Below are 25,187 nucleotides of genomic sequence, written 5' to 3' on the forward strand. Positions count from 1 at the left end.
GCCTTGTTGGCTTTCATTTTATCATTCTCCAAATGCTGTTGTTGTTATTTACCTTTTTCTTGTTTGCACCTTTTACATGCTTCTCAACAATTTTTTTTTGCTTACAAAAGAAGGGTAAAAGACTAAGGGAGACAAACTACATAAATGCCATCTCTAATCTCCTCACAAGTAGTTGAGTTATAAAAAATTGCAAAACCAGGCTAGAAACAAAAACAAAAGCTCAGTATTGTCTGCAGAATAACTAAAATCAATCAGATAACTGAAAAAAGTGATGAGAACAATTGGAACAACTAAGCAAAGGCTAACAAGTATTAGCTCAAAATTCAACAATCATAACATTCCTACAGAGAAACACTACAAAAGAAATCACACAAAAAGCAATCTTTACCAATACCGTCCCAATGTGTCGCACACAATGGAATACTTCACACCAGTGTATGTAAATATAAAACTCCAAGTTCATAGCAATCATAACCACCCAAAATAGAGGAGCCAGCAAAACAAATACACGAAATACTACCACATAAAAATGCAGAATACATAATTGAAATGACTCGTAACATCAAAGATCTCAAGACAGTATTCTTATACTTCATACAATATGGTTTCTTAAATTCAACCAAATTCTAAACATGATTCATATCATTGCCAACAGTTAAAACCTCTGATTAAAGCACCTCAAAATCCGAGTTTAGTACGACGCCAGTGCCTACGCTTCGCGTTGTACCTGAAAAAAATTCGAAAACATTGAACAATTCCTGTATGCGTCGTTGAAAGGAAATAAGTCAAACGATAAGACAGAGATTATACCTGATTGTGTTGTCGGTTCTCATGCGGATCCAGTGAGGGATTGGCCTGTTCTGCCTCATCTTCTTCGCGAGCTTCTTCTTGATCCTGAAGGTCTTGTGAGACGGCTGTAGTTAAAAACGCATAAACGTTAAAACCAATCTTAAAAACCACATATAGATTCAAAATATTAGAGCAAGAGAGAATCACCATTTTCGCTTCTCTAGATGACTAGTTCTGCCGCGTCAATGTGGAGCTAAAACCCTAATCGGGAAAACGGTAAAAGAAAGACATATGAGGAATTTATAGGGTAGGGTTTCTGTGGTGGCTTTAACCTGACACATGTCGCCCTTTCATTCGATGGAGAGAAGGTTTGTGGGTCCATCTGTCAAATAACTGAATAAGGGTGTTATTTTGTCTGGGCCAACAAATATGTATGGGGTTTTGTGTTTTGCTGATGTGATTGTATTGGGTTTTGTGTTTTGCTGATGTGGCTATATTGAGAGATGTGTTTTATATTTAAAGATTGTGTTTTGGTGTAGTTTTATTGAAGACAATATGAAGGGCATGGGAATTTATTGGCTACCATGTTGGGTGAGAAGGAAAATGTATAGGAATATGTGTTTTATTGGTGTGGTTATATTGGGAGATGTGTTTTGTTGGTGTGGTTGTATTGAGAGACGTGTTTGCCTTTGACTTTTTATGTAATAGAAGTGGGATCCAATATAAATTTTTGCTGGGCTAACAAATTTACACTACTGAAGTTGCTCTAAGTCGGTTCCAATTGCCCAAAGTTGAGAACGAGACCCGCCCAATACCACATCAAGTTGCACATATCTTCTCCACGGGCTCCTCAGGCCCAGTTACAAGGGGTTATAGTTCTTTTAGGCCCAACCTATTCGCAGGGGCGCAGGCATACCCATGACAATAAGGCCGCAATTAGTGGGCTAATAAATTCGGACCGAAATGAATATGTTGTAATTGGGGGCCTAATGTAGATGCCCGTGTTTGGGGCAGTGGATGAATTTAGACTTAAGAGTTGTCCAGTGAAGCCCAAAAAGAAATTAACAGATCATTTTTTTTTTTAATATGACAGTAGAAACACATATGCATCCCTCAAATTCAACATGTAACCCCCACATATACTCACACAATATGCTGCCCGTAAGAGTCGAACCGACACACTTGACAGATATACACGAATGGTATGGCGTTGTATTTGAAAGTCTAGAATCTAGATTGAGTTTTGACCTTTCTAACAAAAATAGACCTTCTTCTAATCAGGTTATCAGAACATGCAAATCTACCATTTTCAACTCAAAGAAACCTTCACATCACAAAATAAACCAATCTCCAAGATACACGCGCATTTGAAAAGGATTCAGCCACATGGCCTGAAAATGACCTTAATAATCCACAAATACATTGTATGACCAACAAGAACGAACCACATGGTTATCTCGATTAATTAGTTCCCCTTCAATCAAGACTGGTGCATCGTTAATTGAAAATTTTCCATGTAATTGAGCTTGGCCATCACATACATAATGGAATTTTATTGTGATTTACCAGGATCAGACAAATCTGAGTTCCTGCTCATCTTGGAATTTCAGTGATGCATTAAAAAAACACTAGAGATAGATAGCCTGGGTAGGAAAGAAAGATGAATCATTTGGGTGATAACACAGTCGGTGAATTCTCTTTAGAGTCAAATTATATAGACTTGAAAAGTACTAAATTTGATTCTCATTAAGAGCAATACCCTTGTGTCCATGCGCAGAGCTTTTGTTCAATTTATCCTGTTGTAAAGTTGGAAATTTTTATACGCGCGGGTTTGATGGCTCGACTTTAAACTCATATCAAATGTTCAAATAATAAAATTGTATGGTGTCTTTTTCAATAAATGCTAACGATGAGCTTGGTGTGTTTTATTGCATCTATCCCAAAATTCAAAAGACAAATCTGTAATCTGTTGGTCTGCGGCATTAATTCAATCACTGTCTACATATCATATCCCGCCTTAGATTTCTTGTCTAATTAACCAAAACCGCGTTAAAAGGTGTTCGTTCCTTATCAGCCGCCACCATTTGCAAATCTGATTGCATGCAGCAAAATCTGATGTTTGATTTTGTAATGCAATAATATTTGTTAAATTCTGAGGTGACGCGAGAGAATACTTGTGAGTACGAAAGATCGAGAAATCCCTTGTTTCATTTGTTGTTAACTTTTATTGGTTGTTCAATAGACTATGCAAATATATGCATGTGAACTTTTGTTAAGAAAATACTACTGGTTGTTTTTGACGTATAAGGCCAGCCAGCATCACCCATGTTATGCTATATGCCTATATCAATCTATCTGAAGGTAGCTGGGTCCCATCTCACGCGCAAAATATGAAAGATTTGTGGGACCCACATCATCTTCTTCTAAGTTCATAACTGGCCTCTAATGCAAGCATTAGCTGTAAACCAAGATCCAGACAAATATTGGGTTGAATCTTTCAATTCTAATCCTCTCTCTCTCTCTCTCTCTCTCGGATATGCTGTTTCTTTGTCTTCCACTCTCCTTTTTCTTCTTTCAAGTCTTGACCAAGACAATATTTATAACGGTAATTATCCCTAACTTTTCAACAAATTAAGAAGATTCATTATGAGGAATAGTTAACTACTAGCTAAGCTAGATATATATTTAATTAGCCTATATTTCATAGTCATGATTTTGAGATCTCAAATTAAAGTAGTTGATATCTCGTAGTGATGAACCACTCCAAAGTAGGGCATATTCATGTTCCATTAACGTATTAATCTTATATATCTTCATAGACCATTCTTAGGGTTCACGAGTTTGATAGTAACCTCGTACAAAATCTAGTATACCCTTATCATGATATTAAAAAGACCCGAACCTAGCTGTTGCTCTCAATTTGTAGGGTTTATATATGCATGTAGCCAATCCCCACATGTACATCTACATACATGCATGATGTATACATTTGCAGCTCAAGTAGAGTCATCGTTGCAATAACAAGCCTATCAACAAACGCAAGTATACATGAAATCACATGGGACTATCGAAAAGTTTATTCAAGTTGTTGATGATCAATGCAACAACAAGTGTTTGTGGTGAACATGGTGGTCTCTGTCTCACCTAACATAGCTCCTCGAGCAAGGTAGCCACCAATCAACACGTACAGTCAAACATAGCTGCTGCCTGCTGATATATATATATAGAATATACACACACACAAGTACTGAAAGCTCTTCTTTCAATTCACAGGACACCTTGTGACATACGAGTCTTTTTATCGAGAATGTTATGCCTACACCATAAGACTATTGTGGTCTTGGGGACGTGGATTCACAGTGAAAATGCATGAAATGTTCATCATCAAAAATGTTGTTTGTGTCTTATTGGTGTGGTGTGGCATATGCTCCTGTTTGATACTGTTGAACCATCTCCATATCCTTTGATCAAATTAATGATTTGGATTGGTACAGGGACGTAATTGTTATTATTATTAAGAATCTTTTAATAGATGTGTCTTTGACTCAATAATACAGTTTTATACCAAGTTCTTGCCTGCATTGACTTCTCTCGTGCATCCATGTGTTAAAAACTGCTGTTTTGTACCAGAAACCCAATAAATGCTCCAATTTTGATCATCAGATTTGATTGTTGGATTGAATTTTTCATGTTGAATTTAATTTTTGTTTGGGACAAACCTTATATCATTATACTCATTAATCCGATCATAACACATTAGTCATTGTTTATAAGAAAAGAAATTTATTGCGGCTGTAGTTAAACAACAGCAGACCCCCTCCACCGCCGAACAAAGCTAAAGCTAACAGTTGAAACAAAAGTTATTATCATGGTCATGTGAATTGAATTTGGTCAGTTTGGAATTTCACTTCACATATTAATTCAATAATCATCGGTTGGCAGTGCAGCCAACTGGTGTTTAATAGACAGAAAAAGAAACGCATGACCAAAACCTCTCATGTGGGGACCCAAACAGGCTCTAATTGGTTTCCAGAGAAGGCCCAGACAAAAAAAGAAAAACATTAAAAAACAGAGCGCCTTTCGACTACAAAAACCCATCGTTTCCCCACCATTTCTAGCGCATCAAACTCTCTCCTTGCCCTTCATTCTCTCTTCCAAGCATTTCGTCCAACACCTTTTCAAAAAGAAAATATTTCGCTTTCCCTAACATGGCCAGACCACAACAACGCTATCGAGGAGTCCGACAAAGGCACTGGGGCTCTTGGGTCTCCGAGATACGCCACCCATTGTTGTAAGTTCATCAACAAAATCATCGTTGTTTCGACATTCTCTGTTTTCATTACTAAACGAACGTTTCGTTTTTGTGCAGGAAGATAAGGATTTGGTTAGGCACATTCGAAACAGCGCACGACGCAGCGCGAGCCTACGATGAGGCTGCAAGGTTAATGTGTGGACCGAGAGCAAGAACCAACTTCCCTTACAACCCAAATGCGTCACAATCGTCATCTTCAAAGCTTCTCTCGGCAACATTGACAGCAAAACTGCGCAAGTGTTATATGGCCTCACTTCAAATGACCAAGCAATCAGCGCACGAACAGCCGGAAAAGACACCATCTTCACACGCTATCACCACCAATGCGATTTCTGTGAAGGGTGGTGAAATGGGTGCACTGCCATTGCCAGAGAACAAAGTAATGCCAGTTCAAGTGGAGAGTACTCAACAATTTAAGCCACTTGAAGAGGATCACATTGACCAAATGATCGAGGAACTGCTGGATGATGGTTCAATTGAGTTATGCTCTGCTGCACCACCCCAGGCTCTGTAAACTGTAATGTCTCTGCTAATGCAGACAGAGCATTTGCTAATTTAACCCATTTTTATTCATCATTGGCAGGGCTCATTCAAGAGTAATATTAGAAGTTTAGAACCCAATTTCAGTCCTAAAACTATGTTCTAAGTTAGCAGATTTATGCTCCTTTTAATGTACAGTAAATCATGTGATATATCATAATCTTATGTGCTTCTCCGTTTCAATATTGGGTTAGCTTTTCAGTGGACAAATATGCAGTTTTTCTCTCTCACTTTTCATTCAGATTTGATGGTACATTGATAAAGAAACTGCTTTTCAGGTCAAACTAGAATGTTTATTGATACTGTTCTTCAAAGAAGTGGATCGTATGTCCTTTTATTCCAGTCAAGAAGGGGAAGAAGAATAGAAACAACTTTTGAAGATCGTCTGTTGAGAAAAATCTCTATTTTTGGGAGAAGAATCTGATATTTTTTTTTTTAGAAGAGTCCCCACAAAAACCAAGATTATAGGGCGATAGGTTTTGTATTTCTTGCCAATAAACAGAGGAAGTACAATAAAATAACAGTTTTTCAATTTCCATGGCATGTGGAATCAGAGGTTATTTCTTTGTCTGTCAGAAAAGTTGAGGGCAGATTCCAAAGATGTTTGACAAAAACAACACCCTCTTTGAATTGTTGGGTTTGAAAGGTTTTATTGAGTACCTTTTTTTTTAGTGATTTCCCAGGCCCATCTCTTTATGCATTATCATTTGATAGTCTGTGTTCTTGAACAAAAGGAGAATACATAAAAGAGTTAAGTAGAAAGAGAGAATTTATTTGTACAAAGGAATCAACTAGAGATTCTGCTATTTTGCAATAAGGGATTCAAGATTGTGAAAGGAAGCCAGTGAGTGGGTAAATCACAATCTGATCAATTTGATCGCTATCATTGAAATTAACCACAAAAAAAGTGAAAAATTGTTGGATACCTTACTAATCAGTCTCAATTTTTTTATGATGAAGCAAGTATGTAACAATTCGAGATTGCTGTAAAGGTTACCAATCTTTGCCACTTCTATCTTGACAGTGATGCAAATGTCACCATAGATTCATTTCATAATCAACTCAAATGACTTGATTTGGCTCAATAAGTGCAAAAAGTTGCATATTCAACTTACCTATTTACTATGCCAGTATACTGACAGATTTTATCATGTGAAAAAAGTTTGAAAGAAAACCCTGTTATGGAATTTGGTGTCCAGTCTCTGTCAATGAAACGTTATGATTGTGAGCCTGTTTGGAAATTGATTTTGTTCCCCACAACCATCAAAAGAACTTTAAAGTAGTTTTAGACTCATTATTATTCTGGTTTTTTTTTTTTCCCACCACTTTTGATTCATGAAATTTGATTAAAATCATGGCATGTTAGTGAGTTTTCCATCATTACTAGTTTGAACTGTGTGTTTGTGTGTCTGAAAATTCACCTGACCAACCAAGCACTACTAGTTCTCTTGTATCAAGAAACAGATGATTGTAATTTTAACCAACATGACATGAAAAGAGTTGATGATTACTGTTTTGGTAAAAAAAAAAAAAAACACACATGCTCTGTAGAAATATTATTGTTTTCGACAAAACCATAAAAGGCTTGCTTTCTAGTTTTATTATTAAGAGAAAATATTATTTCATCAAATTAATGAGTTCCACACGTTTTGGCTCTTGGTTTATACTTTATACGTAGGAGTCAAACGTGGGGTTTTCCTCAGAAGAAAAGGTAGTCAAGACTAATCATGGTGTATCCAATCACGGTGGGAGTATAGAAAATCTCATACGGAAAATTGGAAATGTTGGGTAAGAGACAATCATCCATATGCATATATGCATATACAATGCTTCTTAAATTTCATTTTCTTTTTTTAGTAAATTAAATACAAATCTAAATACAAATCCAAAAACATGAGTTGCATTTATTTTTATAATGGGGCTCGTGATCATCTTGTGTTAGATGCCTTGGATCTAGTGAGTCATGCAAAAATCCAAAAGGAGAATAAACTTTGTTTGGAAGTGAAAGAAAAAGTTTGGTGGCCTACTCCCCACTCAAAAGCCAAAACACTTTCAATCCCTTTTTTAATAAGTTTATAGGGAGGGGCTTTTTTATACTCACACGTTGTTTGCTCTAAGGGGGTGAATGACGTATTGACATGTCTCATAACTTGCATAAGTATTCCTCTTCTTACTTCTTCTTTCCATTACTTCACATGGATAACCATGTGCATGCTAACATCCACATGGTCCTAACAACTAGTTCCTCAACTATGTTTTTAAGATAAACATGGAATGGGACCCATCTCTGATCTCTCTCCCCATACACCCATCCTACCAGAAAAATGGTGTAATAGTCGTCGGTTTATTTAAGTGTCCCAAGTTTGATCCTGACCAACAACACAATTCTTCATATTTTTATTCGGCCCGGCCTGCGAACCTTCGGGGAGCCTGTGGGCAGTTCCGGGCTGGGCCTCATACAGAAAACTATGGGGGTAACTTTAGTCACACCCCGGTTTTTTCTAAAGACACCGCAATCTAAGTTGACCATCCCTTGTAAAAATCAGTTGACGCGGTGTCTTTAGAAAACTTCGGGATGTGACTAAAGCTATCCAAACTGTGGTTACTGGTTAGAGTGAATTCGGGAAATGGGCTTGATACAAAAAACTGTTGTCAGGTTTAGGGATGGCAAAAAAAACCGATCCGAGCACTATCCACAGGCTACCCGATCCGTTTAAAACCCGAAAACCGATCCTATAGGTTTTGGAAACGGTTTTTGTTTTTGTTTTCAAACCCGTCATGTTTTAGGGTCGGGTTTGGTTTTTGGTGCCGGGTTTAGGGTACCCGAACCGTTTAATAAAAAGATTCATTATAGTAATAATATTATAAATCATCTATAAAGATATACTATTAGGATATTAAATTATAACAAGATAAAGCATATTAAAACGTATATATTTATAGAAGCATACTAATAAAACTATAAATTAGATTAATTTGAATTATAAAATCATAATTAATATAAATCATACTCAATATTAATTTATATTAATATAATCTTCAAATAAAAATATAAAAAATTAAAAGTTAAATGGTAAATGGATACCCGATGATAAACGGTTATGGAAGGGTTCCGGTTTTGGAAATTTAAATGGTTTTTTAAATGATTTTGGAACGGTTTTGGTATAGAGTATAATAAATGGAAACGGTTTTGGTATTTTATAAATGGAAGGGTACCCGACCCGTTGCCATCCCTAGTCAGGTTCGACTGGTATGGCCTTAGTGGGCTCAAGTAACATTGTTAGGCCCAATTTTTGTCTAGAACTTGAGCCCAGTATGGATATGGACTAGTAGTACTAGAGCTCATATATGGGCCGCTTGTTAGGTGCTTCAGGCCCAATACACTTTTCTAGATATTTGATGAGTTTGTAGGGACCGAAAGCAACCTTTTCCTGTTTGAAGATAGAAGTATGTTTCAATCTGTGTCATGATCCACCTCTCCTACGAATGCTACCAATGACTTGGACTTCTTGCTAGAATGATTTTTTGTCTTCAAATTCAACAAATGTTAAGCTAAGAATCAAGCTGCAAGTAGAAGAATTAATTAAGCACTTTAAGACCAAAATTTTCAAGAATTGAAAAGTCCATAAATTGCACACAACAAGTAATTCTGGTATTTCTAGACATTAAATGATGTCAAAGAATGTATCATTGGTCTAATGGAAATCAAGTCGCGAGTATCAAATATGACTTGGTCTAACACTCAAGATAGACCTTCAATTTCATTGGCCTTTAATTAGCCAAGATGATCAGCAATTCCTTTGACTTTTGTACATTTTTTTCATCAAAGGTGGGAAATCAATGCAAGTAAAAAATTATGTATGAAGAAGAAGAAGGATCAATATTTAAAGAAGCAGATGAAAATGGCAAGAAAATTTTACAATAATAAATGTGACATGATCATCATATACAAGCAGACAAATGGGCCCAATATTGGCTTTTCCATTCTGGATTGATGAAGATGAAGTATACAAACTGGGTAACTGATGCATTATATATTGAAATTAAAGCAACATATATAGTCTTTTATAACATATATATAAATATATATATATATATATATACACACAAACATATTGTTTACACAAATGGGTGATCATCTCAGTAGGAAACCAGCTGGCCAAATTAAAGCAAAACCATCACTTTTATAGCAGAGGAGACACAATGTTGAGCACATCATAATGGTAACGAACAATGATTGGTCATTGCTGCTTAGACAACAATATTTTTAGCTAATTATCTCTCTCTCTCTCTGAACATCAAGTGGACAGCAGTATTGTTTTGGTTTATGTGAAAAATCTTTTATATATATATATATATATATATATGTGAGAGCTTCTCAGGTGAGGGATCCCGCACTTTATTTAAAGTGCGGGATCCATCTAACACCATTCACTCGCGGGTCCCACGCGGGTCCCATCACATGTGGGGGTCACACTTACACATAATGAATGGTGTTAGATGGATCCCTCATTTTAAATAAAGTGAGGGATCCCTCATTTGAGAATTTTCATATATATATATATATATATAAATGTAAACTTCTAAGTTATTGACTCTGTGCAAGAGATTTTCCCGACAAAGTGAACAAAGAATTATAATGACTAGTAATTGGTGGCTCCAAATGTATGGTTCTTGGCATCTTGCTATAAAGAGTTCCCATGCACGATTGTCTATTTATTTCTATATTGATATAATTTTGATAATATCCTTTTGTATTTTTTAAATCTGAACTGGGCCGCTATGTTTACTTCACGACAACGTTGTGTAGTTGTAACAACAACATCTATATTATTGTCTGGATTTCTCAACATTGAAGATGAGAGAAGCAAATTCTTTACTACACAATCGTCTCAATATTTTAATTTTATAAAGTCTCTTTCTTTGTTTTTTTTTTTTCCTTTCTAAATATTTTCTAAGGTCTCTTTCTTTGGGTTTGGTTGTACATATATACTACGTAATAACGTATACATATAATTTTCTAACATGGGTGGTTTCTTTAGGTTAAAAACGAAGATAACAAAAATTCAGACATTTAAGTGCTTTTGTCCTTTTGACTTTGTGCATTTCTTTTCACACGTAAGACGTGGTAAGTAAGTAGATTTGCACAACAGACAGATAAAGATGAGGAAATTTCGTTATGGTAGATTGGCCGTAGAAAGTTAATGGTAAAAATAACATAAAGCAAACTAACGTCTACGTTAAAGGGATGAAATGGGGTCGGGTGGTTCCTTGCCGTATTATTGGCTCTCCACTTTTATGACCACAAAGGAACAATAGATGATCATCAATATTAATTTTATTAATTTGAGGAGGATAATTGAACTTTGACCACAAAGAAACAATATAATATGATCACCAATATTAATTTAATTTGTTAATTCGAGGAGGATAATTGAACTTAATTTGACTCCATGATTCATGAAATCGTTAACCAAACCAATATCATTGTATGGATTTTAGAATACTAATTATCAAGTCTATATTTGGAGTTTTTATGTAAATGTAATTGGCACAATAAAAAGCTCCATTACCTTGCCACCCTAGTATCATTAGGTAAGAAATTACACAAGGCCGATTAGATAGTAGTCCTAAAAGCGGATAAAACGACAAGGTTTCACACATTAAACGACGTACTTCTTTTTTGTTTTAAGTCATTATACGACATACCTTTTAAATGGTGAAGTGAAGATGCCAATGTAAAGTTGGTAGTGTCCTTGCACCTTTTCTTCACGCGAATAGCCACCACTACTACTAGACATGTTATTTGTGGGTTCTTAATTAGAATGAGATCTGGTCAATTCATAGGGTCCAAGAGAGTTGAGCTATAGCTGTACTTAACGTGAACAACACTTCTTATGCATGACAGACAAGGAGCAATAGACCAACATGTGGGGCTACACAACAAGAACAACATAGATATGTCACTTATTAGACTGCCCTAATCTCGCAAATCTACCCAATTAAGAGTTCGATTGTGTATGTCACACTCTACAAATACTCACGTCACAATTAGTGTTTAAGAACCTCTTAATTAGTATTGCATTGTTGCCCTAATAGATTAGTACCATTTGTGACAATTCCACCCAACCCTTAAGACTTTGCCCACGCCAATGCGAACCCATCATACTTCAATTTCCACATGCTATGCAGCTTGTATGTAACCCGTGCCTAACAATAACACCCCGCAACCAAAGCCCATGTTCCATATAGGAGGGGTGGTCTTTCGATCTATTAGACTACCCTGGATTGTCGTTTTGGTTTGTTGAATTTATATTTTATCATGGATAGACATCTCATAATGTTAATAAAGAGCCACACCTAATACGTAATTTCCCATTTTGTGGATCACATTTAATTATAGAGTGTTTGGGATAATCCAATTGAATCCATGTGAATTCATGTAAATAACACCTGAATTTGACCAAATTAATTAAGAAAGTAACTACCAATTGACATACAAATTAAAATTGGGTACCATCTAGAGCCCTGCTAGTTGACTTTATATATTTCTGGAAAAATGAGAATAAAAAGTCCAAGTCTCCCCTCTGTTTTATATTTGCGCGATCGACACTAATTTTTTTTTTTTTTTTTTTTTTTCAGGTACATGGGTCTTTCTGTTTCTCTCTGACCATCTCCTCTAAAACCATATCCTTCAGAAACTTGGATATATATGAGTCTGATATTAGCCTCTCAATCCATAAACCCTTGAAACGAAAACCTCACAAAAGAAGTGTTCTTTTCGATTTATTTTTTGTAAAGTTGAGTAATTTACAACCCAAATGTCCCACCACTCCTCTATTTTCCCTTCTTGCTTCTGTCCCTCCTCAACCACCGACGACGAAATTCACCGGCTTCCACCAATGCACCCACAGTCGGTTTTCCCCTCCGGCAACTCCACCGTCAACACCTGCCTCTACCAGACCGATCTTGGGATCTTTTCTGTTACCTGGTCCCGCACAGTACTTGGCCACTCACTCCACCTCCACCTTCATCCACTTGATTCCGCCGCAAATGGTGGTTCCTCTCCCCTGTCTCTCTCCGACCCACTTACTATCTCTACCCTGTCTTTTCATCTCCGCATCAAGCCCTTCTTTTTCTGGAAAAAACATGGATCCAAGAAACTCCATTTTATCAACCAAGAAAACAAGAAGACTAGAAGACCAACAGTTCAAATCTTTTGGGATCTTAGTAAAGCAAAGTTCGGATCCGTACCCCGCCCAGAACCTCAATCTGGGTTCTATGTAGCCGTGGTTATTGACGGAGAGATGACGCTCCTCGACGGTGACTTGACCAAGGAAGCTTATTCCAAGACCAAAGCGAAAAGGCCGGAAAGAAATCAAGGTCTTGTTCTACGAAGAGAACATTTGTTCGGAAACAGAGTTTACACTACAAAAGCTAGATTTGGGGGCAAGAACAGAGAAATTTCGATCGATTGCAGTGTCGACAGTGACGCCAGATTGTGTTTCAGTGTTGATAACAAAAGGGTTTTGTTAATTAAGCGTTTGAAGTGGAAATTTAGAGGAAATGAGACGATCGAAGTAGATGGTGTGCCTGTGCAGATCTCGTGGGACGTGTACAATTGGTTCTTCGACGAGTTCAAAAGTGGTCACGCTGTGTTTATGTTTAGGTTTGAAGAAGAAGAAGAAGAAGAAGATAAGAAAGAAATCGAAGCCTGTGGTGTTGAAGGGAATGAGAAAAACGGCGTCGTTTCTTGGCGGCAAAATTTGGAGTGGAGGAAGATGAGGAAGACCTGGTTGATGACTGCGAGGAGCTCGTCTTCGTCGTCGATTTCGATTTCGATTTCTTCAGCGTCGAACTCTTCTGGCTGCAGCTCGTCGGTGATGGAGTGGGTGGACTCGGAGGAGACCGAGTCAAGTGGGCCCAACAATGGCTTCTCGTTGCTGGTTTATGCATGGAGGAAATGACGACATTAGTGACTTCTTCTCTAACCTATTAAACGATGTCGTTCCCCGAATGTGCTTTCTAACCCAATTGTTTTTTTAATCGACATATTGTAATCAAGGATTCTTCGTCATTGTAATTATGATTATCTATTCTAGCCATTGATGCAGAATTATTTTTTTCTTTGGTTTAAGGATTCTCTTTTGTATGAGTTGAGGGGAAATTTAAAATTTCAAAGATTTCTCGGAAGGCTGAACAATATGTGAGGTGAGGTGTGTCTCTCTTCTTTTTCTATGCCTGTGTTTTTTTCAAAATTTTATTCCTACGAATTTGGTAAGGCATTGATCTATAGTTTGACCAATCCGAGCCGTCCACCGTGTAGACCACAACTTTGGATCACTCAAAAGGTAGCTCCCATTTGACGGACACGATTAATAATTTACTTGCGCACAACAGTAGAGTACCTGACAGAGAATGGCGCCGTGTGAAGAAGGAGCCAGAATATGTTGAACGTTACTTTGACTAGATTCCTCTGAAATCTGAATGATGTTCTGGTTTTGTCCGTGGAGGAGCAGTCAGTTTCGCCAGACTCGTGAAACAAAGAAATCATATTCACATGTGGATGGTCATGATAGCGTTCAGAGTTTGAGAATCGAAAAAAAAAACACTTGGCATGGTGGATTCTACGCAAATTATTGGACATTTACTATGAGCCTTCACTTGCTTTTTTGATGGGCTTCTGAGTCCAAAAAGTTGTTAGATGGCTCGACATTCATCATTGGAAAGTCTAGTTCGGTAATGGGCTCACTCTCAGCCCAAGTTAAAAAATGGGCTTTGTTTTTTAATTGTGGTTTAGCATGGTTGGGTACTCATAAACACGGCAATGCCCAATTAGCATGTCCTTGCGACCTTGCCCCTCTTAGCAGGGCATTAGCAGTGGATTAACTATCATTACGCAACATGCACGCACTATGCACTATGCACTATGCACTATGCACTTATGCAGGGCACTGAATAGTGAGAAGCGACAGAAACCTAAACTCCACCGGACATCCCACTTTCACCTTTTTTTAAAACCACATCACTAGACTAGACATGATTGATATCTAAGTGGTTGGATGAGATACATGTATGTGTTACTTGGCTTATATATTTATCTAATTAACCCGATGATTTTGGTTCAGATTTTGAGAATTTGGGTTTTTTAAACTACATTTGGTATTTTCCTTAATTGTTGCCAAGATTATTGGATTTTATCTCTGTTAAATAATGGTTCATATTAAAAGTTTTTATCTATTACCTAAAAAGCTTTGAGGAAATGGAAAGTTGTACGAGAGGAGAGCGTAGCGTATCAATTGAGCACGGTATTACTGATGTGAGTTGGTTATTTTTGTATGAGGGGTATTTCGGATACCTAGTTAGTTGATATATAAAGGTTAAAAACCCTAGCGGAATGCACTAAATAATTTCATATATTGAAAAACAATCACAAACCCCCAAAGATGTAAGCACAATGCCAAACCTCGTAAATTCTGTGTTTTTCTTCTTCATTACTCTTTTTGATTGTTTCTTTATATTATTCTATAATATGTAATCATTTGTGAGGAAACCCGTTTTTTCGACACTCTCCCACATATTGTTTGACAAAATGTGCAATTTTCCTGTTACTTGATATCACAAATAGTTAGTCCCAGTCCTATCTACAGAAGCAACGTTGGACAGAAGCAAATCATTCAAAAATACCATAAAACCAACTTTCTCACTCAAGAATGGCAGGATAAAGCTTTCATAATATAATTATGGTGTACACCCAAGAGATGAAGAACTATTAACACATTGATCTTATGAACCATGAACAGAGCATTTTACATAAAACACTAACCGCGACAATTTCCAAAGCAGCTATTTTGACAACAAACAAAAGCGAGAGCAGAACCAAATAAACTAGACGGGGTAGACAAGAAATTTGCACGCTTACCCCGCCGAATACTGCTGATTCTTGGTACCCTTAATACCCTAAAGTTTCAAAACCCAAATAACTAAACCTCTAAAGCTTTAAGCTCAAGGCCGTTGTGGAATTACTGTGAATCAAAGATGAAGGAGTGGGAAGGCAACGTTTTTGTCTGCTGTGTCTGATTGCAGAACTTGTAGGACAGGATGATGCGGAAGGAGGCACATGATTAGAAGAAGATGTGAATTTACTTGAATTGCTTCTCAGTTTCTTCTTTTCCTCGTTGACCCCAACTTCTGATTTAACCTGTCGAATCTTCGTCTCATTTAATCCCGCTGGAAGAACACAGTTACAGAAAAGGCCTGTAAACACATAAAACATGGAATGATGTTAACTTCAGCCCTCCAACTGGCAGCATTGCCAGCATAGGAAGAAAAGAGATTGAATGACCGTGTTCACGATAAGTATTTGAAATAGTTATTAGCGTTTAAGCTTCAAAAAGCCAAAGTGGAAGAAGACCAAAACTTTCCGAAATATAAATTCCAAGAGTAATACAGGCTGATATACCCTTATTAATGCATTGCAAGTTCACAGGAAAACAGTTTAAACGGCAGGAGTTAAAATGGTTTTGGAGACCAAAAACAGTTAGGACAAATGTAACTATTCCACACTTGGAATGGAAGAAAAATCAGAACGCTAGTATATTGAGCAGATGGAAATGTCAATCAGCCTTATCAACTAATAATGAAGAAAGTGATTACACGCCATAAGCAACACCTAAGATGCAAAATTGGTCATGGCTATAAAGGGTATGCTGACAACAATTCTCACATGGAAAATGGTTCTGCTGTGATAGTGAATATGAGAAAAGTCTCAAAAGCCCGACGCAATGACAGAGTAGTCCATGGAGGCTGTGGTTGGTAAGTTGGTTTCGTGGAATCTTATATATCTACATGAATACATTTTTCCAGCTAAAGCAAAGATTGCTACTTTGAAGTAAAGCTTTGTTAATCTTTTCTAGCTCTTCATTTCCTAATTCCACTTTGTAACAAACACTCATCCTTTGCAACTTTACTAATATCACCCAACTTTTGCCATGAAACTTATAATCGAAGAAATACGCCCATGCTTTAAAAAAGTAAGCAATGAAATATAAAGTTCCTTCCACTAAATTCCCAACTTTCTCGACAACCAAGTAAAAAAAGAAGAAGTAAATAATCAACTTAAAGTGGGGAAAGTAACTAAATGATGTCTTAACTTGATTAATTTACTTACCTAATCGAGCTAGACGATTCACCCATCGAGGAATAGGCTTCCCTGTCAATCTGATACACACATCATTACAGAAGTGGTTGCAGTTCTTTGTGATAAGATGATAAGTGTTCCCACAGTAATCTTCAGCTAATTTCTCCATAAATGCTCGAACTTCCTTAGGACCCAGATCAGTTCTTCCAATCAAAATTGATTTCCTAAATGTAAAACCAGGGCACTGCTTTGGTTCCACTTCGAAAATCCCAGTTGTTGAATGATCGTGTGCTCCAAAACCATACTCAACACCATGAACTACAGCAGAAAGAAAAAAAAAAGTCATATTAATTTCATAACTTTAAACGAGTTTGGTAACTTAAAAAAGGAAGAAGGAAAAGAATACTCCTTCAAAATCCAATTTCTATTCTTTTACAGAGAAAACTAGAGATTTCAAATAAAATTTCCGAAGAACAACAATCTCAGTGGGTCTGTTTGAGGCTTTGAGCTAAGAAACTGAGGGCATCCTTGTGAATTACATTTCAGTGGTTTCTAATAAACCAGCCCGCAGAAGATGAACCACGATAAACAAAAGGAAAGAAAAGAACCAACAATTAATTAATCACTTCCTTCCTATTTTCTCACCAACCAAACAGAAAATTTCAATTACATCCCATTTCCGTTTCTTTTCTCAACAACCAGAAAGAAAATCCAAATCTACAGGTAACTTGTTCCACATGAAAAAAAAAACCCAATCATTTCTCAGAAAGATTTAAAAAAAGAAAAAAGGCATCAAACCTTGAACTCCAGAATGGTAGATCCCGAGGCCAAGCCAGTAAGCATAGCCATTCATGGGTGTCAAATCGTAGACATTCAAGTAAACCGGAACGGACCCGGCTTTCTTCTTCTGGGAAACCAACGACATTCTGCACAACATCTTTGGAACGCCCTTCAGCCTTCAGCTTTCCAAATCTACACGGGAAAAAAGTGATATTCTCACATGAAAAGGTTACAAGTTCCTTCACTGGAAAGCGAAACTCAAGTGGCCCGAGGAAATTCCTAGGAGTTAGAGGGGCAATTTTGGGGAAAAGACATTTGACATGTCCCTCTTTGCTGGTGTGGGGAATTACTTCGGTTCTTCCGGCGGCCGAATACGTCCGCCGTGCTCTCTGTATTTTTTTGATCTCCAGTTTTCGCTTTTTAATGGGTTTCGAGATGCTCGACCTGGATCGGATCTCAATCTTTGGGTACGTGATTCGATATAATTACGTAAATTACCATTATTTATTACAATCCCAAAAAAAGTAGAGAACTTTCGTGGCTGTCGCTTAATTATCGCACTGCCTCACTTGACATTTTATTACATTATTGAAATAAAATATTTATCTACAAAATACTTTCCAACGCATGTTTGTGATAATTGCTTTTGAAGATGAATGCAATCAATGTATAAATTCTGTAATTAAAATATTTATTACGTTAATTGCTTCGGAGAATATTAAAGTAAAAGCACGATTTTTTTTATTGGAAGAAATATTGTTTTCGGACCGCATGGAGGATTCATAAATTGATAGATTCGTCCCATAAATTTATTTTTTTTTAAAATCCCCAGGTTCATGAATTTCTTTGGTCCCACAATTATGATCAAAAGTTGTCAAATTTGAGTTCTAAATGACGTGACTTTTGAATGAGTGTTCATTATATGAATTGAAAATTTCTATAAAATAAACTTAATTGCTTCTGTTTTGAATTAAATTAGTTTTTTTTTTGGCTGTACTGACAAATTACCGAAAGATCATAATTCAATGTTGGATAATTGGGGATCATATGATCATGTGTTCATGGTCAGTGGGAGAGACAAAATTATATTATTGCAGGCAGTTAATGTCCGATGTCCGTATGGTGGGACCAAGTGAATGGGAAACGTTAGATAAATCATAATTAGTCGTGATTTGGGCTTGATTGGTTGCCCAGAAAATTATTACCTTGTTGGGGAAAAAAGGAGAGAGAGAAAAGGAAAAGGGCAAAAAAAATAGCAGATATGATCTACAAAATTTCATATATTCTTTGTCTGGTTAAAACTAAGAACTTTAAAGTAGAGAAGGTGAGAAAAAGAGAGAAGAATCAAATATATTGTGACGATTCGGTTTTAAATTATGTGGGCCTATAGTCAAGAGCCCAAGCAATAGCCCCACAGAGTCAAGCTCAAGCCCAATAGAAATTAGTTTCAGGCAACGGCGTACATTTTTTATTTTTGTCCATTTTTATGGGCCGTGCTATATCCTTCTATGGACTTAAGTCTTTTGGTGGGCTAGGCTTCTACAAGTTTAATGATTTAGTCTCTCTTATTATGGGCTTCTAAGTTTTCATTTTAGTCTCATGTAATAGTAATACGGGCTTCTAAGCCTGACCCCCTAACCTCTCCCTCCGTCACCGACCCATGAAAGACATAACGGTACAGGTACTGCCATGGCTCGTTTGATTCGAAGTGCCCAAACAACTCTAGCTCTCTTCTTGTTCTTCCTCTTCTACAATCCTGATTCGTGGACTGCGACGCCATGAATACTGCAGTTCGATTCTTCCATTGCAAACTAGACTTTATGCAGCAAAAAAAATCACCAAATCGCCCTTCACGGAGAACATACTTAGAATCCTCCGGAACGAGATCACCTACCAGACAGAGTATGCCCCTCCACATGAGGTTCGTTCCCTTACCTTCAATTGTGATGTTGAGTTTTATTTCTCTATGTTTGCAGCTAAATTATGGAATATTAAATATTGAAGGGAACATTGATAATTTATGAATTAGATTGTTCTGTTAGTCACTTGTTGGCATTTATTTAATGAATACGTGACCGAAGCCAGTTATGTTTGATTTTCAAGTCTCAAAAGTGAAATATGTAACCCCCAATTGTTGTTTTTGTGAGGATGTCCCGATTTTGCAAATTCAATGTATGTATAAGGAAAACAAGCTCAAACTCATGATAAAGAGAAATAAAAGACCTTAAAAAATCCGAATGTTATGAAAGGATTATTTGTTTTTTCTTCTTTTATGATGGCATTGTTAAAATCTTTATTACTTGTTTAATTGCTTCTAAGTAGTTGAGAAACCCATTCAATATTTCTATTCAAACCTGTGCACCAAGTAATGAATGATTTTGTTCATGTTGAAGTTTGGTAATTTTTCACATTTTCACACACACTGAAGTATGTTTCTTTTTTGGCGTTACCTACTCTCCAACGAGATTCAACTTGTTCACTGTTGAAGATCGACCGGGGGAGCAGTGGATCATGATAAGAGGAAGACATTAAAATTGAAGTAACCATGTTCAATGGGTTCAAACTTGTTCCAAAGCCTGGAGAGGATGCCTCTGGGGAAGATGTGCATCTTCATATAAGCTTGCTTGTTGATATCTCTAAGGATGATGATGGCCATAAATTGGAGTTTGCTTGCTCGGTGTGGCCTGATTGTTTGGAGATTCAGAAAGTATACATCTTTAGTCATGACAAGATGCTATCAAGGCCTTACATGGGACCTGAGTTCAGGTATAACTTTTCCTTGTTTGCAAGAAAATTGTACTGTGTTTATTGCAAATACTTTGTTGGTTTAGTTTTGCAAGAGTAGGTGTCTTTGCCTATTTGGTGACTTAGTTTCCCTTATATTCCTTTCATTTCCAGGAAGCTCAATGGCAATCTTCAAAAGGCACTTTATGGATTTTTAGAGTGAGGGGGGTAAACAATGAACTATCTACTTTCTTGCATAAATATATTATGAATAAGGATAGATTTGAGCTCATCCAGTGGCTGGGAAGGTTGAAGTCTTTCATGGAGAAATAGGTGTATGTTTACCGTAATTAGCATCTCACCTATAACTTGTGAGAGATGAAATTTTTATTGGAAGAGTTTGTATTTTGTTATTGCATAAATGATTACTTGTTCGATCCAAATTGGTATGTCTTAGGTACGACCTCGTTTAATGATACGGATTCTCCGATCATGGTCTTACTTTGTTCCTCTTATAATTTGGGTTTCTTTGACACAACCTAGACCTGTGCATGCTTAATCAATCTATTTGCTTTTTCACATCCAAGACTTGGCCATGCTCAATCAATCTATTTAGATCATTTGAACTTTATAAACTAAGCTTACAGAGCTGAATGACTAAATTTTTGGCTTCGGAATAATTTTCAGGATTTTTACACCGTTGCAAAGTTTCCAGCTTGCCTTTTTCAAAGGACTCTTGCTATACTTAGTAGTTCAAATTTCCTGTGTATTACAATTAGTAGTGATCCAAATTTGACTATTAGTATAAACTCATTCTCCAGTTTTACGGGGAAGTTATACTTAGCATTAGTCATGTTATCAGGAACATGAATTGGTCCGAAGAAATTTTAGTGCTTGATCTTTTGAGCTTTGTCAAAATTTGTCTTTTTGATAACTAGAAATCAAGCTTCTTTTGATTTGACTTTTCACTTGGCTGTTATTTCATTCCCCTTCTTATACAACAACTGTCGCTGTCTCATTATCCTCCTTAAGGCACATCAGGAGAAGAAGCAGTTTATGATGTATGTTTGCTTTCTCTTTTGCAATTACTGTAATATGAAAACTGAAAACTAAATTAAATTTAGAATGCTTAATAAATGTTTATTTTCTTCTTTTACTCTAATGCTTAGAACGCTTGGAAAGTGTTGAGGATCACCACTAATTTATGTGGTCAAGCTCCTTACCTCTCCGCCTGGGCAGGGGTTCAAATCAGTTTCCTGGTTGAACAATTGAGGATAGAAAAAGACTTGCAAAGTTGGAGTATATGGAGAGTGAGTCTTTTTTAGTGACAAGGTTGTAAGTGCAAGCATTCAAGTGCCAACATTTTTTGTTTCTTGATCTTCTTTTTCGTTTTTTTTTGTTTTCAGTATAAAAAAAATTGCTCTTGAAAAATGCTATCAAGGACAGGAAAGTGAGAACGGGATAAAATAAATTCATTTGTAATCCACGTTAACCCTAAACCATGCAAGAAGGCTACATCTATAATATATTTAAGAGAAAAAGAAGATATTTGCTAGATTTAGTGATCAGTTAGTGAAGGTGATGCAGTGCATGCTATGTGAAAGAGGACAAATGTTAGCTACGCTGGCAAAAGATTAGATAATAGACCTGGTCTATGATTCCAGATTGCATATGATAAATGTGGACAAAAGGGAAGATCTCATCTTTGACTAAAGGTATGATTATATTACATTATGTCATTATCTAACTTGTGCTCTTACTGTATTTATATTGCGAAGTTGATAGCCGTTCACATGTTCCATGTGACCTCTATACAGTAGGTTAACTTAAATTAGTATTGTTTCAATATGTGAAAGAAGTGATCTCGAGAAATGAGATTCTTGTTTGAGGTTTTTTTTTTTTTTTTTTTTTTTAAATTTATTTGTTAAATAATCTTGAATCCAGTTTAATTCAATGTGCACTTGTGTGCACATGCTAGAAGTAGAATTTATTGGTATATCATTCGTCATTTATATGGTATACACATATTTGTGTAGGTTCGAGTTGTTTTAACATGTATGTTTGTTTTGGAATAGAGTCGGAAATCAGGTAATTGGGGGAAAACGACAGCGGAAAGAATCCTGGACTCTTTAATCTGCATTAAGCCATACCTTTAATACTGATTATAAAAGATCATTGTATTTTATGTTAATATGATGAAGAATAATAATTGGATTGTTAAGAGAAGTAGAATCCCAAACTGTATAGTCTGAAGATACATGAATCTCAACATTGATCAACGTGAGATTGAACAAAATCTAAAAGTGAAAATAGGAAGTCAGAGCTTGAGAGACAAATCAAGCTTCTGCATTTCATCTTGTTTATTCCTGTATGTGCACCTATGTATATTACCTTTGATCATCTTGTCGACTGGAGAATTTATTGTAGTCCTCTCTATGTTGAAGCTGCCAACATTGGAATGCAGTGATGTCTCCATGGACAGCTTCCCTATTCCTGGTTGCTGCTCAATTGGTGGTCTAGACCAGTTTTGATGTCCCTTTTTTATGGTAGATGGTATGTGTGAAGATTTGTGAATCACTGAGTGCGCTTGAATTCCAAGATTTCTTCCGAGGAGAGGAAGAGAAACCATGCAAGAAAAGAGATGATTGTTGTGTAGGTAAGGATGCCCAGAAACCAAGGCTGAGGCTGCTATTCTTGGTCTTTTTGCTAGGTTCCTCTCTCTCTTGTGAGCATTTTGATGTCCTCCTAGTGCTTGTGAGCTATAGAATTTTCTTTGACAGTAGTTGCAGGAGAAAACCCGTGGCTCCACACCAATGGCTTGAGGAGTCACTGATGGAGTTTGAGATGAATCAGTCTTCAAGCAGTCAATAAGGTTGAGCTCTTGATGGAACCCATGATAAGTTTCATTCTCCTTTGAGTTCTGCAATGAATAATCTTGACATTGAAGAGCTTCCTTTGATGTAGATACGATGATTGCAGCCTCTGAAGAGCTTGACTTTTTATCTGGGGATTCCATTGGAAGCAAACAACTTTCAGAACTAGAAAGCCTTTATTGCGATAGATGGGTATAAAAGATTTTCTACTGGTGGTGCTATAAATGGAAGGATCAAGGATGGGCTGTTTTTATTTTTATTTTTTACGAGGAATCTTGAAGTAAAGAATGGCAGGTATACTACATGTAAAGTGGTTGAAAATACAGTGGTGATTTAGTGCATACATTATCTATATCCACTATTGAAATTTTTGGATTTCTTGAACATCCTTGCGGTGCCTACCCAAAACCAAAATTGTTAAAAGGTGGATTATATATAGTCGGATGGTCCTTTTCAGGCACAAACTTTGATATTGGAGTTTATGCTATTATGGGCAGGTGCTTGCCTTGTATGATGGCCTGATGGGGGAACAAACTGGCCTTGTTAAAGGGAGACCTCACACTCGATCTCATAGTCCTCCAGGTCCAGGGTACTTCCATTTCCATCAATCAAGGGCTTTTCATTTTGTTGGTTCAATTGTGATCATCATTATTAGTCTTTGCACTCTTGTGGCCCATATCTCTTGGACTTTCCCGCAAAGGCAGTTTATGTACTTGCAAAATAAATGTTAGCCACTTAGCCTAGCTGCCCATTTTGTCAAAGAAAAGAAAGGTCTTAGTCTTGCAGAGAGAAAAATGCTCGGAACGTACCTCCGATTTATAATTGAAATTTCAATGAATTCATGTGTAAATATTGAATGTTAAAAGGGAATTTTACATGTATTTATAATCAATGATTATTATAAATGTGACATGGATTGAGATTAAATGGAGTTGTAGTAAATTCATGACAAAAAGGAAAAGAAAAAAACTCAAATCGTTATTGTCAATTATGATATAAATAGTCACAATCCAACGCGAGTGACAAACAAAAATGGCCGACAAACATAATGGAGAGGGTGGTGTGGAGTCCAATCATATGCTCTTCATAATCTTAGGGTTTGTTTGCTATCACTTTTATTTCTTGTTTTTTGTTTTAGTTTTCAAAAAATATAAAATAAAAACAAAAAATATTGTTTGTTTGTATTTTCTGTTTTGATTTTTATGAAAACCAAAAATAGGTTTTCAAAATTTTTGAAAATAAGAAAAAAATGTTTTTAAAAATTTTAGAAACAGAACTAGTTACACTTATTTTAGATTGCACTTTCTTTAATATTTCAGATTGCAAATTACATAGAGATGTACTTTGGGTTACTGTTTTATTTCTTATCTTTTTTTTCTTTCTGCTGATGTTTTCAATGGTGAAACACGGCAAATGCTACAGTTATAAAAAATATAGTGGTGTGGATATACTCCATTATTATGAAAATAAAAACATAAACACATTTTTTTTTTCAGTTTTATGCTTTTAGTTTTTGTTTTCAGTTTTAAGTGTTCAACCAAACAAATTTCAATTTTATGTTTTTATTTTATGTTTTATGTTTTTGTTTTTTATTTTTGTTTTCAAAATTTTTGGAAGTAATACCAAACACAATCTTAGTTTAACGGTCAACAAATCCCAAAAATCAACTGTGAAGATTAGCATAACAAGGAATGTTCAATCAAGATGCATCATATCTCTTCATTATATATCTCTCTCTGTCTGACCAATGAGGTCCATAACTGAAGACCCAAAACAGGCAAGCAAAAAACACTCACCCAGTTTTTCCCACCTGAGAGAGATATTGTATATATCTATCTATATCTATAAATGGTAGATACATGCACAACCACTACCTAAGCAGATATGTTGCTTTTCATGATGATTTGTACGAACCCATGTAACTATCACAGAGTAGTGTCATGTCATGTAGGAAAATCAATAGTCGTTTGCTGTATTGAAGCTCAAGTGTTTTTTGCAATTGGGCACACACTATTTGTCTCAAATTTGT

The 25,187-nt window shown here is 36.3% G+C and overlaps 5 protein-coding genes and 1 pseudogene across 5 annotated transcripts; 3 read left to right on the top strand and 3 right to left on the bottom strand.

The window, feature by feature from the left end:
• Positions 1-491: 491 nt before the first annotated feature.
• On the bottom strand, positions 492-1,115 carry LOC120005240 (60S ribosomal protein L39). The gene is made up of 3 exons (XM_038854764.1): positions 997-1,115; positions 811-914; positions 492-727 (listed from the first exon to the last, which is right to left on the bottom strand). The coding sequence occupies exons 1-3, from the start codon at positions 997-999 to the stop codon at positions 679-681; spliced, it is 156 nt and encodes a 51-aa protein (XP_038710692.1). The 5' UTR covers positions 1,000-1,115; the 3' UTR covers positions 492-678.
• A 3,771-nt stretch (positions 1,116-4,886) lies between these two features.
• On the top strand, positions 4,887-5,842 carry LOC120006249 (ethylene-responsive transcription factor ERF003-like). The gene is made up of 2 exons (XM_038856212.1): positions 4,887-5,080; positions 5,159-5,842. The coding sequence occupies exons 1-2, from the start codon at positions 4,998-5,000 to the stop codon at positions 5,613-5,615; spliced, it is 540 nt and encodes a 179-aa protein (XP_038712140.1). The 5' UTR covers positions 4,887-4,997; the 3' UTR covers positions 5,616-5,842.
• Positions 5,843-12,278: 6,436 nt separating this feature from the next.
• On the top strand, positions 12,279-13,757 carry LOC120004888. The gene has a single exon (XM_038854227.1). It carries the CDS (start codon positions 12,463-12,465, stop codon positions 13,606-13,608), a length of 1,146 nt encoding a protein of 381 aa, XP_038710155.1. The 5' UTR covers positions 12,279-12,462; the 3' UTR covers positions 13,609-13,757.
• A 1,598-nt stretch (positions 13,758-15,355) lies between these two features.
• Positions 15,356-18,000, bottom strand: LOC120004881 (deSI-like protein At4g17486). The gene is made up of 3 exons (XM_038854215.1): positions 17,580-18,000; positions 16,812-17,099; positions 15,356-15,898 (listed from the first exon to the last, which is right to left on the bottom strand). The coding sequence occupies exons 1-3, from the start codon at positions 17,716-17,718 to the stop codon at positions 15,633-15,635; spliced, it is 693 nt and encodes a 230-aa protein (XP_038710143.1). The 5' UTR covers positions 17,719-18,000; the 3' UTR covers positions 15,356-15,632.
• Positions 18,001-19,250: 1,250 nt separating this feature from the next.
• LOC120006568 lies at positions 19,251-20,786 on the top strand (annotated as a pseudogene).
• A 1,695-nt stretch (positions 20,787-22,481) lies between these two features.
• On the bottom strand, positions 22,482-23,714 carry LOC120006622 (zinc finger protein 3-like). The gene has a single exon (XM_038856725.1). It carries the CDS (start codon positions 23,299-23,301, stop codon positions 22,603-22,605), a length of 699 nt encoding a protein of 232 aa, XP_038712653.1. The 5' UTR covers positions 23,302-23,714; the 3' UTR covers positions 22,482-22,602.
• Positions 23,715-25,187: the final 1,473 nt, after the last annotated feature.

The sequence above is a fragment of the Tripterygium wilfordii genome, chromosome 9, assembly GCF_013401445.1.
Source record: "Tripterygium wilfordii isolate XIE 37 chromosome 9, ASM1340144v1, whole genome shotgun sequence".
NCBI classification, from domain to species: Eukaryota; Viridiplantae; Streptophyta; class Magnoliopsida; order Celastrales; family Celastraceae; genus Tripterygium; species Tripterygium wilfordii.

Bases quoted from the DNA above. Each gene is read 5' to 3' on its own strand.
- LOC120005240 (XM_038854764.1), bottom strand. The intron at 728-810 runs GTATAATCTCTG...AATTTTTTTCAG, and splicing joins AGAACCGACAACACAATCAG to GTACAACGCGAAGCGTAGGC.
- LOC120006249 (XM_038856212.1), top strand. From the start codon at position 4,998: ATGGCCAGACCACAACAACGCTATCGAGGAGTCCGACAAAGGCACTGG. The intron at 5,081-5,158 runs GTAAGTTCATCA...GTTTTTGTGCAG, and splicing joins GAGATACGCCACCCATTGTT to GAAGATAAGGATTTGGTTAG.
- LOC120004888 (XM_038854227.1), top strand. From the start codon at position 12,463: ATGTCCCACCACTCCTCTATTTTCCCTTCTTGCTTCTGTCCCTCCTCA.
- LOC120004881 (XM_038854215.1), bottom strand. From the start codon at position 17,718: ATGTTGTGCAGAATGTCGTTGGTTTCCCAGAAGAAGAAAGCCGGGTCC. The intron at 17,100-17,579 runs GTTTGATGCCTT...TTTCTGCTGTAG, and splicing joins CTACCATTCTGGAGTTCAAG to TTCATGGTGTTGAGTATGGT. The intron at 15,899-16,811 runs GTAAGTAAATTA...ATGTGTTTACAG, and splicing joins GAATCGTCTAGCTCGATTAG to GCCTTTTCTGTAACTGTGTT.
- LOC120006622 (XM_038856725.1), bottom strand. From the start codon at position 23,301: ATGGAATCCCCAGATAAAAAGTCAAGCTCTTCAGAGGCTGCAATCATC.